This window comes from Mustelus asterias, chromosome 29 (assembly GCF_964213995.1).
Source record: "Mustelus asterias chromosome 29, sMusAst1.hap1.1, whole genome shotgun sequence".
NCBI lineage: Eukaryota > Metazoa > Chordata > Chondrichthyes > Carcharhiniformes > Triakidae > Mustelus > Mustelus asterias.
This window is the reverse complement of record NC_135829.1, coordinates 16,180,211-16,199,427: the sequence shown is the minus strand read 5'-3', so window position 1 is coordinate 16,199,427 and position 19,217 is coordinate 16,180,211. Positions and strand designations below refer to the sequence as shown.

Genomic DNA, 19,217 nt, shown 5'->3' with positions numbered 1-19,217 from the left:
AGGATCTTTCCCTTTTGGTACAGTGCACCACTAACCAAACCTGTTTTGATCTGTCATCAGCTGTTAGAGTTACAAAGAGACTTGTACACCTCGCAAGTGAATGAAGCCAATCTCACTGGACTGGTGGACAATTACAGGCATGTTCAGAAGCTTTGGGAGAGAAGAGTTCTTGCGTCATTCCATGAAGGTGAGCGCTGTAACACAATTTGGGATCAGACTCTGCACCTGGCACCGCAGTTACTAAGCAGTGGCGCGGTGGCACAGTGGTTAGCACTGCTGCCTCACCGCGCCAGGGACCTGTGTTCGATTCCCGGCTTGGGTCACTGTCTGTGTGGAGTTTGCATGTTCTCCCTGTGTCTGCGTGGGTTTCCTCCGGGTGCTCCGGTTTTCTCCCACAGTCCGAAAGACGTGCTGGTTAGGGTGCATTGGCCGTGCTAAATTCTCCCTCAGTGTACCCGAACAGGTGCCGGAGTGTGGTGACTAGGGGATTTTCACAGTAACTTCATTGCAGTGTTAATTTAAGCCTACTTGTGACACTAGTAGATAAAATTTAAATCTGAAGTGGAGGATACAAATCTATAACAAGTGTGAAAGATGGGGAAGCAGACACAAAGTAGTAAAAAAACAAATATTGATTGTTGTTCATGAACTGAGCCTTACTTTTATTTGCTTTGATTTATTATTGTCACTCTTACATGCATGTTGTAGTCTGGAGCTGTGGACGGTGATGGTAGAGGCTCCAACTTTCTTCCTCATCGCTTGGCTGTCCAGCAATCTCTCCCACTCTTACTGCCGTCCATCGGTGTGCGCTAGCAGGATTTGCAGGTTGACACTCACCCTGTTTGGCAGCATTATGAACGCACCTTCCTTGGCCGTCAAGTCCTGGACACTTAAACCCAGAGCTCCTGGCTCAGACCGGGACGCTACCCACTGTACCACAAGACCCTCTCCCCCATGCTGCCAAACATTGAAACATTTGATTTGATTTGATTTATTATTGTCACATGTATTGTGATACAGTGAAAAGTATTGTTTCTTGCACGCTATACAGACAAAGCATACCGTTCATCAAGTACATAGTAAAGAAGGAAAGGAGAAAGTGTAGTTATAGTATAGCTAGGGTGTGGAGAAAGATCAGCTTAATATATGATAGGTCCATCCAAAAGTCTGATGTCAGCAGGGAAGAAGTTGTTCTTGAGTCGGTTGATACGTGGTCGCAGACTTTTGTATCTTTTTCCCAACAGAAGAAGGTGGAAGACAGTATGTCTACAATAGAACATAGAACAGTACAGCACAGAACAGGCCCTTCAGCCCACGATGTTGTGCCGAGCTTTATCTGAAACCAAGATCTGGGGTGCATGCGGTCCTTAATCATGTTGGCTGCTTTTCTGAGGGAATGGGAAATGTAGGTGGAGTCAGTGGATGGGAGGCTGGTGTGTGTGATGGACTGGGCTTTGTTCATGGTCTTGGTCGGAGCGGAGCCATACCAAACTGCGATACATCCAGAAAGGATGCTTTCTATGGTGCATCTGTAAAAGTTGGTGAGAGTCGTAGCAGACATGCCAAATTTTGACTTTGTCAATGGTGTAATCTGAACAATATCAAATCTATCCCCTTGACATTGGTCCGAAATTACATTTCCATTCAAGTGAGGTGTACAACTGTTGGGCATGAAAATATCCAGTGTTACATTAAATCCCAAAGCCCTTCACTGAATCACCAACAGATAGAATGGATTTCTTCGGAAAATATGGACATTCTGGGAAAATATGGAGGCAAATGGAGGGTTGTTCCTTATGGATGCTTCTCCTGCCTGCTCTCTCCCAAATCTCCCAAGGTCACAAAGGCTGGGAATTCCCTTGTTTCGCTATCGGAATGGAACCGGCTTCGAGGAAATTCCCAGCCAGTCCACAGCAGTAGGGGGGGAAGCAAGACTTCCTGATGGGATTGTGGGTGCGGGGGAGTGGGGGAGGGATCGGCAATGGGTGCAGAAAACTTTTGACGTTTCATTGTTTAGGTGTTAGATGCGACTCATCCTCTTTAAGTCAACCAATCCCAGTGGAGGCCCTCAGAATGTGATTCTGTCTGACAGCGGGAGAGTGCTGCTGTGTTGAAGGTGCTGTCTTTCAGATGAGATGCAAAACCCGATCTCTTGGCTGGATGTCAAAGAATCATTGAATCCCTACAGTGCTGAAGGAGGCCATTCGGCCCATTGAGCCTGCACTGACAACTATCCCACCCAGATCCTTTCCCCGGAACCCCACATATTTACCCTGCTAATCCCCGATACTAAGGGGCAATTTAGCATGGCCAATCCATTTTACCTGCACATCTTTGGACACTAAGGGGCAATTTAGCATGGCCAATCCATCTAGCCTGCACATCTTTGGACACTAAGGGGCAATTTAGCATGGCCAATCCACCTAACCTGCACATCTTTAGACACTAAGGGGCAATTTAGCATGGCCAATCCATCTAACCTGCACATCTTTGGACACTAAGGGGCAATTTAGCATGGCCAATCCACCTAACCTGCACATCTTTAGACACTAAGGGACAATTTAGCATGGCCAATCCACCTAACCTGCACATCTTTGGACACTAAGGGGCAATTTAACATGTCCAACCCACCTAACCTGCACATCTTTGGATACTAAGGGGCAATTTAGCATGGCCAATCTACCTAACCTACACACCTTTGGACACTAAAGGGCAATTTAGCATGGCCAATCCACCTAACCTGCACATCTTTGGAATGTGGGAGGAAACCCACGCAGACACGGGAGAACGTGCAAATTCCACACAGACAGCCACCCAAACCTGGAATTGAACCCGGGTCCCTGGCGTTGTGAGGCAGCAGTGCTAACCCACTGTGCCACCCTGCCACTGTGCCGCCCCTTTAACCCAGGTCCTCATATGGCCAAAGCATGTGAAAGACATCATGGCACAATATGCAGAACAGCAGGAGGGTTCTCCCAATAATCAGACAAGCCGCATCGGCATAAACGGATTGTCTGGTGATGGTCACACGGCTGCTTGTGGGAGCTTGCTGTGCACGAATTGGATGCTGTGTTCCTTACAGTGCAGGAGTGACTACACGAGGGAAAAGTGGCTGTAAAGTGCTTTGGGACATCTCTTTGAAGAAAGGTGTTTTTTTTTTTCATTTTTATTCCAATTCAATCAAATCAAAGTCCAATTCAGAGTCTCAACAAGTTGAGACATTCCCGATCCAAGCGGACAAGACAGGGCTCTCACCTCCTGTCTTGGGCTTGATCCACATGATCCAAGCTGATTGGAGTAGGCATAGCTCCTCCTCCAAGGCTTGATCTCATTTGCATCTTAGCCAAAAGGCCGAGATGCCGCTTTTAAAAATTGCTTCAAATGAAGCTTAAATGTAACCTAATGACTTCAACCAAGCGCAGCATGTCGATACTGCACTTGATCTTAGCCAAAAGGCCGAGAAGCGATGGCTGGAATTTCTGCTCAAGGTGCTGAAGTTGGACTGGAAAGAACAGTTTTAAATGTTATTTAGAAACATGACTCTGGGTTTCAATAATTGCTCACTGAAACCGCCCCTTGGCCTAATTATCTTCAGCTGGTGCTTCCCCTTCACTGCCCCCCAGACATTAGTCAGCATGTGGTGAGCAGGATGTGACCAGACAAATCACTGCGCTGATTACTTGAGTAGCGGAAGAAAAATGAACCAATATGTGTATGAGGCAATACCGTGAGTAGTGTCAGGTGTAAAGGAGGATAATTGTGTACGTGACAGAACACCACACAGGGACCAGACGCAAAATGCAAAGCAGCACAAAACAGGCTGAGCTGGCTAGGGCGGCACATGGTTAGCACTGTTGCCTCATAGCGTCAGGCACCCGGGTTCAATACCCAGCTTGGGTCACTGTCTGTGTGGAGTTTGCACATTCTCCCCGTGTCTGCGTGGGTTTCCTCCGGGTGCTCCAGTTTCCTCCCATTGTCTGAAAGATGTGCTGGTTAGGTGCATTGGCCGTGCTAAATTCTCCCTCAGTGTCCAAAGATGTGTAGGTTAGGTGGATTGGCCATGCTAAATTGCCCCATAGTGTCCAAAGATGTGCAGGTTAGATGGATTGGCCATGCTAAATTGCCCCTTAGTGTCCAAAGATGTGCAGGTTAGGTGGATTGGCCATGCTAAATTGTCCCTTACTGTCCAAAGATGTGCAGGTTAGGTGAATTGGCCATGCTAAATTGTCCCTTACTGTCCAAAGATGTGCAGGTTAGGTGGATTGGCCATGCTAAATTGTCCCTTACTGTCCAAAGATGTGCAGGTTAGGTGGATTGGCCATGCTAAATTGACCCTTACTGTCCAAAGATGTGCGGGTTAGATGGATTGGCCATGCTAAATTGCCCCTTAGTGTCCAAAGATGTGCAGGTTAGATGGATTGGCCATGCTAAATTGTCTCTTACTGTCCAAAGATGTGCAGGTTAGGTGGATTGGCCATGCTAAATTGTCCCTTACTGTCCAAAGATGTGCAGGTTAGGTGGATTGGCCATGCTAAATTGACCCTTACTGTCCAAAGATGTGCGGGTTAGATGGATTGGCCATGCTAAATTGCCCCTTAGTGTCCAAAGATGTGCAGGTTAGATGGATTGGCCATGCTAAATTGTCCCTTACTGTCCAAAGATGTGCAGGTTAGGTGGATTGGCCATGCTAAATTGTCCCTTACTGTCCAAAGATGTGCAGGTTAGGTGGATTGGCCATGCTGAATTGTCCCTTACTGTCCAAAGATGTGCAGGTTAGTTGGATTGGCCATGCTAAATTGTCCCTTACTGTCCAAAGATGTGCAGGTTAGGTGGATTGGCCATGCTAAATTGCCCCTTATTGTCCAAAGATATGCAGGTTAGTTAGATTGGCCGTGGTTAATTGCCCCTTAGTGTCAGGGGCATGAGTAGGGTAAATAGGTGGGGTTACAGGATTAGGGTCGGAGTGGGATTGTTGTCAGTGCAGGCTCGATGGGCTCCTTCTGCACTGTAGGGATTCTATTCTAGGTTTTAAATGTTGGTTTAAAGTTTATTTATTAGTGTCACAAGTAGGCTTACATTAACACTGCAATGAAGTTACTGTGAAAATCCCCTAGTCGCCACACTCCGGCGTCTGTTGGGGTACACTGAGGGAGAATTTAGTATGTCCAATGCACCTAACCAGCACATCTTTCGGACTGTGGGAGGAAACCGGAGCACCCGGAGGAAACCCACACAGACACAGGGAGAACGTGCAGACTCCGCACCGACAGTGACCCGAGGCCGGGAATCGAACCCGGGTCCCTGGCGCTGTGAGGCAGCAGTCCTAACCGCTGTGCCACCCAAGAGATTACAGGTCAGACACCTTAATGCAAAGCAGGCCATTCGACCTGTTGAACCTACTCAATAACGTCATGGCTGATCTCACTGGGACCTTAACTCCACTGTCCTCTCCACCCTCCCCCAGCCCCCCACCCGAACATAACCCTCAACTCCCTTGTCAAAGAAAAAGTCTTGAATATATTCAACGATCCAGCCTTCATTGCGGGAAAGAATTGCAAAAACTTAATGACCCTCTTGAGAGTAAAAAAAAAGGATTCTCCTCATCCCCATAGGAGACCCCCTATTTTTGGATCAGACCCCTAGGGTCCTCCCATGAGAGGAAGCATCCATCCCCTTAATGTCTACCCTATCAATCCGCCTCTGAATCTTGTAACTTTCCAAAGGAAGTAAGGGATCTTCCATTCAATGCCGGGATGACGAGGAATGTATTCTCTGAAGATTGTTGGTCTGTGGAATTCTCATCCCCAGACCAGCGGAGGCTGGCAGTGGGGGGGGGAAGGGGGTGGGGGAGGAAGGTGGTGGGGACGCGAGTAGCCTCGTAGCTTTGAGATTGTGAGTTACGAAAGTGAATTCAGTCAATGTGGTAATTTTAGGGTTTTTCAATGGAAGAGTAACCATGGCAACTGCCAGATGGCCTGAAACACCTCAACTGGGTTAAATAGCCCCCTTGGGCGGGGGGGGGGGAGGGGGGGGGGGGGGGGGCACAGTGGTTAGCACTGCTGCCTCTCGGCTCCAGGGACCTGGGTTCGATTCCCGGCTTGGGTCACTGTCTGTGTGGAGTTTGCACGTTCTCCCCGTGTCTGAGTGGGTTTCCTCCCACGCTCCAAAGCATGTGTAGGTTAGGTGGGATTAGCCATGGTAAATGATGGGTGGGGATAGGGTGGGGTGAGAGGGCCTGGGTAAAATATTCTGTCAGAGAGTCAGTGCAGTCTCGATGGGCCGAATGGCCTCTTCTGCACCGTAGGGATTCAGCAAGGGGGGATACTGTCTGAGCTGCCTTTAGCTCTGGTCTAGTCCCACATTGTGGGGTTACATAGAACATAGAACATTACAGCACAGAACAGGCCCTTCGGCCCACGATGTTGTGCCGACCTTCATCTGAAACCAAGATCAAGCTATCCCACTCCCTACCATCCTGGTGTGCTCCATGTGCCTATCCAATAACCGCTTAAATGTTCCTAAAGTGTCTGACTCCACTGTCACTGCAGGCAGTCCATTCCACACCCCAACCACTCTCTGCATGAAGAACCTACCTCTGATATCCTTCCTATATCTCCCACCATGAACCCTATAGTTATGCCCCCTTGTAATAGCTCCATCCACCCGAGGAAATAGTCTTTGAACGTTCACTCGATCTATCCCCTTCATCATTTTATAAACCTCTATTAAGTCTCCCCTCAATCTCCTCCGCTCCAGAGAGAACAGCCCCAGCTCCCTCAACCTTTCCTCATAAGACCGACACTCCAAACCAGGCAGCATCCTGGTAAATCTCCTCTGCACTCTTTCCAGCGCTTCCACATCCTTCTTATAGTGAGGTGACCAGAACTGCACGCAATATTCCAAATGCGGTCTCACCAAGGTCCTGTACAGTTGCAGCATAACCCCACGGCTCTTAAACTCCAACCCCCTGTTAATAAAAGCTAACACACTATATGCCTTCTTCACAGCTCTATCCACTTGAGTGGCAACCTTTAGAGATCTGTGGATATGGACCCCAAGATCTCTCTGTTCCTCCACAGTCTTCAGAACCCTACCTTTGACCCTGTAATCCACATTTAAATTAGTCCTACCAAAATGAATCACCTCACATTTATCAGGGTTAAACTCCATTTGCCATTTTTCAGCCCAGCTTTGCATCCTATCTATGTCTCTTTGCAGCCTACAACAGCCCTCCACCTCATCCACTACTCCACCAATCTTGGTGTCATCAGCAAATTTACTGATCCACCCTTCAGCCCCCTCCTCTAAGTCATTAATAAAAATCACAAAGAGCAGAGGACCAAGCACCGATCCCTGCGGCACTCCGCTAGCAACCTGCCTCCAGTCCGAAAATTTTCCATCCACCACCACCCTCTGTCTTCGATCAGATAGCCAGTTACCTATCCAATCGGCCAACTTTCCCTCTATCCCACACCTCCTTACTTTCATCATAAGCCGACCATGGGGGACCTTATCAAACGCCTTACTAAAATCCATGTATATGACATCAACCGCCCTACCTTCATCAGCACACCTAGTTACCTCCTCAAAAAATTCTATCAAATTTGTGAGGCACGATTTGCCCTTCACAAATCCGTGCTGACTATCCCGGATTAATCCGCATCTTTCTAAATGGTCGTAAATCCCATCCCTAAGGACCTTTTCCATCAATTTACCAACCACCGAAGTCAGACTAACCGGTCTATAATTACCAGGGTCATTTCTATTCCCTTTCTTAAACAGAGGAACAACATTCGCCACTCTCCAGTCCTCTGGCACCATCCCCGTGGACAGCGAGGGTTGCCTCTTGATTCTATGGCGAGAGTGATTAAAGGCCAGTCAGTGATACCTTGTCAGTTAGTATTCAGTCAAAATCCAGGAACAATAAAACCAATTGTAACCCAGAAGTGTTGGATTACCACTGAATAAAGCAGCTTGATGTTGTAATCCAGGAAGTAGAGGGGAGAAATGACATTTTAAGGTAACATGTTCTACAAATGAGACAACAGAAGATTTCCGTGGTTACTGTTGGAACCTGTAATTAGAGCTTTGAAAGGAACGCTGACTGAACTTTATTTTTTCAGATGGGAATGGTGCCAGTTTCTGAGTAAAATTTAACAAGGTGATTAACACAAGTCATGTTGCTATGTTTATGATCCGAGAGCCACATCCAAGAGTCCCCACGTCAGAGGGATTGGCTAGAATAAATGTATCGGGTTTTAGGGCCTGTAGATAGGGGCCTGGGTGGGATTGTGGTCGGTGCAGATCCAATGGCCTCCTTCTGCACTGTAGGATTCTATGATTAGCGTCAACCTCTTCATTTGTGGGACATGGATTTCACTAGTTGGCCATCCCTAAGTTGCCCTTTAACTGAGAGGCTTGCTAGGCCATTTCAGAGGGCAGTTGAGAGTCATAGAATCATAGAACCCTACAGTTGAAGGAGGCCATTCGGCCCATCGAGTCTGCACTGACCGCAATCCCACCCAGGCCCTACCCCCATAACCCAATGCATTTACCCTAGCTAGTCCCCCTGACACTAAGGGGCAATTTAGCATGGCCAATCCACGTCTAACCCGCACATCTTTGGACAGAAACCGGTGCAAACCCAGGCAGACACGGGGAGAACGTGCAAACTCCACACAGACAGTGACTCAAGCCAGGAATCGAACCCAGGTCCCTGGTGCTGTGAGGCAGCAGTGCTAACCACTGTGCCGCCCCATTGTCAACCACATTGCCGTGGCTCTGGGGTCACATGTAGGCCAGACCAGATAAGGATGGCAGATTTCCTTCCTTAAAAGACGTTAGTGAACCAGATGGGTTTTTCTGAAAATGGTTTCACGGTCATCAGTAGATTCTTAATTCCAGATATTTTTTATTGAATTCAAATTCCACCATCTGCCGTGGTGGGATTCGAACCTGGGTCCCCAGAACATTAGCTGAGTTTCTGGATTAATAGTCTAGCGATAATACCACTAGGCCATCGCCTTCCCTGTACTTACCGCCTGGGCGGGTGCTTGTTCCTATTCCCACGCCGCTTTCAATGTTAAGATAAAGGCAAAATTCTGCGGATGCTGGAAGCTTGAAACAGAAACAGAAAATGCTGGAAAATCTCAGCAGGTCTGACAACATCTGTGGAGAGAGAATAGAGCCAATGTTTCGAGTCTGGATGACCCTTCATCAGAGAATGAAGGGGGTAGGTTGGAGCAAAGGAGAGATTGACAAAGATGCAATTGACACAAGACAAAGGCCGTGTTAATGGTAGCCTTAAGGATGGCATGACATGGTGGCACAGTGGTTAGCACTGCTACCTCACAGCGCCAGGGAACTGGGTTCGATTCCTGGCTTGGGTCACTGTCTGTGCGGAGTTTGCACATTCTCCCCGTGTTTGCTTGGGTTTCCTCCCACAGTCCAAAGATGTGCAGTTTAGGTGGATTGGCCATACTAAAGCCACAGAAGGATTGGGATGGGGATGTAGGTGCTGAGGGATACAAGGAAGAGATGGCCTTTATTGTAATCAAGACCATGTGATAGAAGGTGCTGGTTAGATTGAGGACACTCTATAGATCTGAACATGAGAACTATAGCCCTGGAAAAATATAGGATGCAATCTTACTGGTCCACTGAGCCGGGCGAGCGGCATGACGAGCCAGGAACATAGCACGCAAGGCTAAAAAGCCGGTTCGCGCTCTCCCAGTCTTGTTTCGATGCAGGGCGCAAAGCCAGTTTGAGTATTGTGATCATTAACATGACATTAGTGTGCCTGGGCTAGCTGTTTCCGGCCCCCTGGACACTTCCTCCACCTCTCGCTGATGAGACTCACTCATGGACCCAACTAGCGGGAACCAGGCACCATGGCCATGCCGGGGCGGGGGGGGGATCGGAAGCCATTGAAACCCCCCTCCCCGGGTGGTCGGGGGCATGGCCCGGGTAGTGCCCATTGGGAAGTGCCAGCCTGGCTATGCCGACTGGGCACCCTGGCACTGCCCACCTGGTCCCATAACTGTCGGGGGCAGTGCCAAGGGTTGTGGGACCTGAGTGGGGGTAAGGCTGTGATGGGGATATGCATGGGGAGGGGGATCTGCAGGGATGGGGTATGCAAGGGGGAAGATCTGTGAGGGGGGGGGCGTGGATTATGCCACATCGAACTTATTTGGTAAGATTGCGCCCATAGTGTTACAAAATGTAATAAATATGAAGCAGTACAAATTGTTAGGAGATTGGTGTTAATATAACGTTGTTTTTCTTTCAGACACTCTGAATGCTGAACATTCGCTGACTCTGGGTATGTTATATTTCTATATGCAAAGCTTGTGCTGCTCTGACAGATCAGAGGTGTCTACTTTCCTTCCTGCTTTACTTTTCTTCCCCACTGAGTTGCATGTGCAGAAGGTCACACTGCCTAATCTGCACTGACCCAGTGTCGCTGCCTTCAGAGTTCTTGCCCTGAGGTCTGATTGTAGAATCATAGAATCGCGACAGTGTAGAAGAGGCCATTCAGTCCATCGAGTCTACACCGACTCTCTGACTATCCTACCCAGGCCCTCTCCCCCACCCTATCCCCGTAGCCCCACACACTTACCATGGCCAATCCACCTAACCTACACATCTTTGGACACTAAGAGACAATTTACCATAGCTAATCCACCTAATCTGCACATCTTTGAACACTAAGGGGCAATTTAGTATGGCCAATCCACCTAACCTGCACATCTTTGGACACTAAGAGACAATTTACCATAGCTAATCCACCTAATCTGCACATCTTTGAACACTAAGGGGCAATTTAGCATGGCCAATCCACCTAATCTGCACATCTTTGAACACTAAGGGGCAATTTAGTATGGCCAATCCACCTAATCTGCACATCTTTGAACACTAAGGGGCAATTTAGCATGGCCAATCCACCTAACCTACACATCTTTGGACACTAAGAGACAATTTACCATAGCTAATCCACCTAATCTGCACATCTTTGAACACTAAGGGGCAATTTAGCATGGCCAATCCACCTAATCTGCACATCTTTGAACACTAAGGGGCAATTTAGTATGGCCAATCCACCTAATCTGCACATCTTTGAACACTAAGGGGCAATTTAGCATGGCCAATCCACCTAACTGCACATCTTTGGACTGTGGGAGGAAACCCACGCAGACACGGGGAGAATGTGCAGACTCCACACAGACAGTGACCCAAGCCGGGAATTGAACCCAGGTCCCTGGTGCTGTGAGGCAGCAGTGCTAACCACTGTGCCGTCTCAGTGTTTTATCTCAGCCTGTGGTTCTGTCGGGTACTGTCATTGTGTACATATACAGATCTGATAAATTTAACATGCATTCTACTTCCTATTTCATCGTCTGGAATACTTAATGTCTTATTATAGAAATGTGCGAAATTTTCAACTGCAGAATTAATTCCCCCCCGTCTCTGGCTAATTTCCATCCTCATTTATAATAAATTAAGAACATTTGAACATTAATGTAAAATAGCTGTCCGCCTGGTCTGGTGGTTTGCTGAGTTCCAGCCTCTTCCTGGTGGCCTCCAACCAGCACGGTGACACAGTGGTTAGCACTGCTGCCTCACAGCACCAGGGACCCGGGTTCAATTCCGGCCTCGGGTCACTGTCTGTGCGGAGTCTGCACGTTCTCCCCATGTCTGCGTGGGTTTCATAGAATCCCTAAGTAGGAGGCCTTTCGACCCATTAAGTCTGCACCGGCCACAATCCCACCCAGGCCCTATTCCCCATAACCCCATGCATTTACCCTAGCTAGCCCCCCTGACACTAAGGGGCAATTTAGCATGGCCAATCCACCTAACCCGCACATCTTTGGACACTAAGGAGCAATTTAGCATGGCCTCATTTCCTCCAGGTGCTCCGGTTTCCTCCCACACTCCAAAGATGTGCAGGTTAGGTGGATTGGCCGTGCTAAATTGCCCCTGGATCTTTGATAGTATTTTACAGGGTTCAGTTTCTCTGAAATCACAGGTGCACTAAGCTTAATTTTGCTGCCCATTTAATACTGAGGCCTACATCAGTTTTGGTGTTGCAGAACATCAGGTGGCACGGTAGCACAGTGGTTAGCACTGCTGCCTCACAGCACCAGGGACCCGGGTTCAATTCTGGCCTCGGGTCACTGTCTGTGTGGAGTTTGCACATTCTCCCCGTGTCTGCGTGGGTTCCCTCCGGATGCTCCGGTTTCCTCTCACACTACAAAAGACGTGCTAAGTAAAGTTTATTTATTAGTCACAAGGCTTACATTAACACTGCAATGAAGTTATTGTGAAATTCCCCGATACCTCCTTCGGGTCAGTGTACCTAACCAGCACGTCTTTCGGACTGTGGGAGGAAACCGGAGCACCCGGAGGAAAAACCCACGCAGACACGGGAGGGGGGGGGAGAACGTGCAGACTCCGCACAGACAGTGACCCAAGCCCAGGGATCGAAGCCGGGTCCTTGGAGCTGTGAGGCAGCAGTGCTGACCACTGTGCCGCCGTGCTGCTGGTTAGGTGGATTGGCCATGCTAAATTGCCCCTTAGTGTCAGGGGGATTAGCGGGGTAAATACGTGGGGTATGGGGGGATAGGGCCTGGGTGGGATTGTTGTCGGTGCAGGCTCGATGGGCCGAATGGCCTCTTTCTGCACTGGAGGGGCTCCTATGAATCTTGTCGAGTTCACACTTGGTCTGGATACTGAGGCAGCTCGGAGGTTGATTTGTCACACAGTGCCCTCTCCTGGCCTTGCCAGCACACAGCAGGCCAATGTCAGCCATAAAAGCCATTGGGACAGCAAGCCATTGGAAGTTGTCACTCGAATGCACCATTCATACATCTAGGATTCAGTGCCCGCTATGCCAGGCTGCAAAGAGGCTGCCCACTATCTGCTGAGACTGCCCATCTGTGTGAGTTTCAGTTTCATGCCAAGAGGTGCCAAGTGCTCATCTTTGAGGGGAAGGACCTCACGACATATAACCATAAGACTCCCGACAATGCAGAAGAGGCCATTCGGCCCATCGAGTCTGCACTGACTCTCTTAACAAGAGTATCATAACCAGGCCCTCCCTTAAACCCCGCACATTTACCGTGGTTAACCCACCCTAACCAGCACGCCTTTTGGATCGTGGGAGGAAACCGGAGCACCCCGGTGGAAACCCACGCAGACACGGGGAGAACGTGCAGACTCCACACAGACGGTGACCCAAGGCGGGAATCGAACCCGGGTCCCTGGCGCTGTGAGGCAGCAGTGCTAACCACCGTGCCAGGAATGAATATGTAGAATTTGATTTGGGATCACGGTGTAAACATTCCTGACTCTGAAGTCAATCTGGCTGAGATTGTATTCTCAGTTAAGGGACCCTGGGTCGTTGATGGTATTTTATAGGGTCCAGTTTCTCTGAAATCACGGGGGCACTAAGCTTAATTTTGCTGCCCATTTAATACTGAGACGTACATCCACTTTTGGCATTGTAGAACACTAGGGTGGCACAGTGGTTAGCACTGCTGCCTCACAGCGCCAGGGACCCGGGTTCAATTCCAGCCTCGGGTCACTGTCTGTGTGGAGTTTGCACATTCTCCCCTTGTCTGCGTGGGTTTTCCTCCGGGTGCTCCGGTTTCCTCCCACTGTCCAAAGGTGTGCAGGTTGGGTGGATTGGCCATGCTAAATTGTATCGGGGTGGGGGGGGGGGGTGGTCTAGCTAGGCTAAATATGTGGGGTTACAGGGATAGGGCCTGGGTGGGATTGTGGACGGTGCAGACTCGATGGGCCGAATGGCCTCCTTCTGCACTGTAGAATTCTAAATATATGGGGTTACGGGGATAGAGTTACGGCGGGGGGTAGCCGCATTCTCAGAGAAAGCTTGATGGGCTGAATGGCCTCCTTCTGCACTGTAGGGATTCTATGAAATGAATGGTGTAAGTCAACTGATGGTGGTGATCTCAGGGGAGTCTGAGTTAATGTGGTAACACACACACTCTTACATGCATGTTGTAGTCTGGAACTGTGGACGGTGATGGTCGAGGCACCAACTTTCTTCCTCATCGCTTGGCTGTCCAGCAATCTCTCCCACTCTTACTGCCGCCTATCGGTGTGCGTTAGCAGGATTTGCAGGTTGACGCTCAACCTGTTTGGCAGCATTATGAACGCACCTTCCTTGGCTGTCAAGTTCTGGAGACTTAAACCCAGAGCTCCAGGCTCAGACCGGGACTCCAGGCTCAGACCGGGACTCCTGGCTCAGACCGGGACTCCTGGCTCAGACCGGGACTCCTGGCTCAGACCGGGACGCTACCCACTGTACCACAAGACCCTCTCCCCATGCTGCCTAACACTGAAACATTTGCTGAAGACGAGGTTTGATATTTGATGCAAACAAGGTGTCAGCCTCTTTTACCGGTGATTTATTTTCTGTGCAGGTGTAATTCTGACGGTTGCTGTGGGTTTGGTGCTGTGTGTTGTGGTCGCATTGGCTCTGAGCTTCTTCTTTCTCAGGAAAAGGTGAGAATTAAGGTCAAATCTTTGATCAAACTCCCTGTTTGAAAGGGAGCATCTGGAAATCATTCTCTCCTCATACTACTGTAACAAAAGCTGAAACAAAAACAGGTGGCACGGTGGCACAGTGGTTAGCACTGCTGCCTCACAGCGCCAGGGACCCGGGTTCGATTCCCGGCTTGGGTCACTGTCTGTGTGGAGTCTGCACGTTCTCCCCGTGTCTGCGTGGGTTTCCTCCAGGTGTGCCGGTTTCCACCCACAGTCTGAATGATGTGCTGGTTAGGTGCATTCGCTAAATTCTCCCTCAGTGTAACCCGAACAGGCGCCGCAGTGTAGCGACTAGGGGAATTTCACAGTAACTTCATTGCAGTGTTAATATAAGCCTTAATTGTGACACTAATAAATAAAATTTAAACTTCAAGTGGAGAACATAAATGGATTGATTGGTCACGCTAATGACAGGGGGATTAGCTTAAAGTTTTAAAGTTTATTACTGTCGCAGGTAGGCTTACACTAACACCGCAATGAAGTTACTGTGAAAATCCCCTGGGTAAATACGTGAGGTTACGGGGATAGGGCCTGGGTGGGATTGTTGCCAATGGGCTCAATGGCCTCCTTCTGCACTGTAGGGATTCTATGATTGTAATTTCATTTATATATCACCTTTTATCCACTAAGATGAACCCAGGCACTTCACAGGAGTGTGATCAGAGGAAAGTCAACATTAAGCAGTATAGAAGATACAACCACAAGTTCTTGGTCAAAGGGAAAGGTTTAAGGGACATTGTTAAAGAGGTACAGGTGTGGAGAGGTAGCATGTGGAGTGGTAGCTACATGGAGAGGTGTGGAATGAGAATTCCAAAGCCTGAGAATCAGGCACCCGAAAGCCCAGTCCTCAATGGAGGAGTGATTAAAATAGTGGGTGTACTTTTTTTTAATTCATTCATGGGACATGGGCATCGCTGGCTGGCCAGCATTTATTGCCCATCCCTAGTTGCCTGAGGGCAGTTGAGAGTCAACCACATTGCTGTGGCTCTGGAGTCACATGTAGGCCAGACCGGGTAAGGACGGCAGATTTCCTTCCCTAAAGAACCAGGGTGGGTTTTTCCAACAATGGTTTCATGGTCATCAGTAGATTCTTAATTCCAGATTTTGTTTTTTTACATATCGAATTCAAATTCCACTATCTTCCGTGGGCGAGTTTCGAACCCAGGTCCCCAGAACATTAGCTGAGTTGCTGGATTGATAATACCACTAGGCCACTGCCTCCCCATACTGGAGGCCAGAGTTGGAAGAGTGCAGATATCTTGGCAGGTTGTGGGGCTAGAGGGCAATATGGAGATGGGGAGGCCGTGGAAGGATTTGAAAACAAGGTTGAGAATTATAATATCGAAGCTTTGGTGGATCCTAACCAGAGATGGCGATGGATAATTCTGGAATTTTACAGCCCTGAATTTAGTCGCTCTACCATTGGTGGCCGTGTCTCCGATATCCGGGCTCCAGGCTCTGAAATATTCTCCCTAGACTTCACTGCCCCTCCCTAGACCTGTTTCCTGCTCCCCCTTTGGGTTGCCCCTTGAAACCTACCTCTTTGACCAGGTTTTTGTGCACCTTGTGTGGACTGTGACTAACACCACTCCTGCAAGGCTTTACTAGGGGCTATGTAAATGCAGGCTGCTGTTGTGATCAGGAACCCAAACCCTGACTGGAGCACATCTCTTCGAGAGAGCCCACAGAGGTAAACTCCTTTAGCAGTTTTAACGGGCTCGAAAAGAGAGTAATGAAAGCAATATTAATATCATGGAATCTGAAGCACCTCTGCCATCCTAATCTGGGATCAAAATCTGGGGCTGCACAGTGGCTAGCACTGCTGCCTCACAGCGCCAGGGAGCCGGGTTCAATTCCCAGCTTGGGTCACTGTCTGTGTGGAGTTTGCACGTTCTCCCCGTATCTGCGTGGGTTTCCTCCCACAGTCCGAAAGATGTGTTGGTTAGCTGCATTGGCAATGCTAAATTCTCCCTCAGTGTACTCAAGTGTGGTGACTGGGGGATTTTCACAGCAACTTCATTGCAGTGTTAATGTAAGCCTACTTCTGACACTAATAAACAAGCCTTAAAAATGAATAGCACAGCAGGCTTGAAGGGTCGAATGGTTTACTCCTGCTTTTATTTTCTATGTTAATACCATTGTCAGATTGGGGGTGGGCTGTAGGTAGAGGTTTTGTGGTCAGGATCCTTCCGCCTTGAATTCGGAATCCTCTAGTGCAGCGTGTTAAGGACGGATCACTCCTCATTCTTTGAAAGAATAAAGCCCCTCACGGAGGCGGCACGGTGGTTAGCACTGCTGCCTCACAGCTCCAGGGACCCAGGTTCAATTCCTGGCTTGGGTCACTGTCTGTGTGGAGTTTGTACATTCTCCCCCCGTGTCTGTGTGGGTTTCCTCCGGGTGCTCCGGTTTCCTCCCACAGTCCAAAGATGTGCGGGTTAGGTTGATTGGCCGTGCTAAATTGCCCCTTAGTGTCCTGGGATGCGTAGGTTAGAGGGATTAGCGGGGCAAATGTGTGGGGTTACGGGGATAGAGCCTGGGTGGGATTGTTGTCAGTGCAGACTCGATGGGCCGAATGGCCTCCTTCTGCACTGTAGGGTTTCTATGATTCTATGAAACCCTCCTGGATTGCTTTCGCTTTGATTTAAGATTTTCCCAGGAGACGAGCATTAATGAGGGAATCAGATTGATAAACTTAGACCTTTGTCGTCAAATGATTTGTCGCTGTCGGGATGTTTTCTTCCCCCCCATCTCTCACATTTCTTGTTTCCGCAGAGCTAACGAAACGACTGAAAACAGAGGGGTCATTTACAAACCGGCAACCAGCAAAGACGCCGGGCTTTCGCAAGCGTGAGCCTCACGCTGGATCAGATGTATGCTGGAAATAGTTTAGAGAAGTGGTTAGTGCAGCTGCCTCAAACTCTCGCAGCTGGGGGTGTCGTTTTGTATAAATTCACAGAAGAATGCCAACTTTTCTTCTTCAGTTCTAACCTTTCACGAGTTGATGTTTCTCCTGGATATTGCCCACAGCAGTGTCTCGAAGACTGATCTTCCGTCCCTGAAGATTCCAGACCAACCCCGCATCGCCGGCGAACGTAATGGCGTTCGTCTTGGAGAGAGTAGGGGGGGGGGGGGGGGGAGGGTGTGGGTCAGCTCCGGCAAGAGACTTGACACAACCTTGTGCCGGTGGGATCTGTTGGTCTCTCACTAGAGTTTGGGCTAAGTCCAGAAGAAACTCTGAGCGTGTTTACTTATTCATTCCGGTTCAGTGTGCCACATGTTTTATGTCCACCTTCAGTGCGAAGATTTTCCTGCCTCTTCCTTTCCAGACCATCAATCGCTGTCTGCCAACCCACCCCCTGCCAGTCAACTCACTCCCTCCAATGCCAAGAAAAACCCACCACACAGAAGCATGGCGGTTACAATTGCAACCCCCCTCTCCCAAACTCACTCAGTAACCCAAATCCTCACATCACATGGCCACCTTTTAAGATTATGAAGGGAATAGATAAGATAGAAGCATGGACGTTGTTTCCATTGGCGGGTGAAACTAGTACGAGGGGGCGCGGCCTCAAAATAAGGGGGAAGCAGATTTAGGACTGAGTTGAGGAGGAACTTCTTCACACAAAGGGTTGTGGAATTCTCTGCCCAGTTCAGGCTCCCTCGTTGAGTGTTTTTAAGGCAAGGATAAATAGATTTTTGAACGGTAAAGGAATTAAGGGTGATGGTGAGCGGGCGGGTAAGTGGAGCTGAGTCCACGAAAAGATCAGCCATGATCTTATTGAATGGCGGAGCAGGCTCGAGGGGCCAGATGGCTGACTCCTAGTTCTTATTCCCCTTCCAGTCCAAGGGGACAGCCCCTCACCTCCGTGAGCTCAAAAAAAGGCACGGGGCTCGCTCAGGAACTGTCCCAACTCCTTCAGGAGCCTCAGAGGGATTGACAACCTGGCCCGTGTTAAGGCTCATCATTCTCAAACCAGATCCTTGTCGAATGACATTAGTGTTAACAGTGCCACTTAATTCATCAAAAGAGCAATGCCTTCAAGAGCAAAGACTGATGCAAAGTCTTTATCCCATTTTCCTGTCGCTTATGAAGAATGTGAGCTGCCTCTCAGCATTGTCCAATATAATCTTTGAACATTCTCCTATTACTATTCCTTCCACCCCCGCTCCCCCTTCTCCACAATCCTCATTTTCCATTAACCTTTAGTTTCCTTCAAACGTTGACAGGTGCTTGCCTTTATTTCACGGTGTATTGTGTACTTTTAATTTATAAAAACATTGGGTTTTTTTTTAAATGCCTCATTTGTCTTTGCACCTGACCAGACACCTTTTGACCACACTCTCTCCTTTGCCTTTCGGAGATGTTCTTAGTTTTATCTCATTCATTTAAAAACTTCAAGCCTTGTTGATGTGTTTAAGGTGATAGCCACACGCGAGAGCAAAGGTTATGTTGACAGAGATGAAGTTTAATGGCAGATAGCATCGGATTTCAAAATTTTTAGAATGGCAGCAAAAAGGTATTTTTAATTCTTTACAAACAACTACAGAAACTGTGCGACTGACTAACGTTGTAATTTCTATTTTATTCCTGAAATTTTTAAAGTTCGTTTTTATTCATTCATGGGACATGGGCGTCGCTGGCTGGGCCA

At 48.6% G+C, this 19,217-nt stretch overlaps 1 protein-coding gene and 1 non-coding gene across 2 annotated transcripts in view; one reads left to right on the top strand and one right to left on the bottom strand.

The window, feature by feature from the left end:
* The window catches only part of ca12 (carbonic anhydrase XII), a 64,764-nt gene extending 45,910 nt beyond the window's left edge, over positions 1–18,854 (top strand). Inside the window, exons 8-11 of the mRNA XM_078200138.1 lie at positions 61–187; positions 10,289–10,321; positions 14,445–14,526; positions 17,341–18,854. Coding sequence (XP_078056264.1) covers positions 61–187; positions 10,289–10,321; positions 14,445–14,526; positions 17,341–17,419 — 321 coding nt within the window. The 3' untranslated portion in view covers positions 17,420–18,854. The remainder of the gene's footprint in view (positions 1–60; positions 188–10,288; positions 10,322–14,444; positions 14,527–17,340) is intronic.
* LOC144480606 (U2 spliceosomal RNA) lies at positions 3,270–3,468 on the bottom strand. The gene has a single exon (XR_013495701.1). It is a non-coding gene; the product is annotated as a U2 spliceosomal RNA (small nuclear RNA).
* Positions 18,855–19,217: the final 363 nt, after the last annotated feature.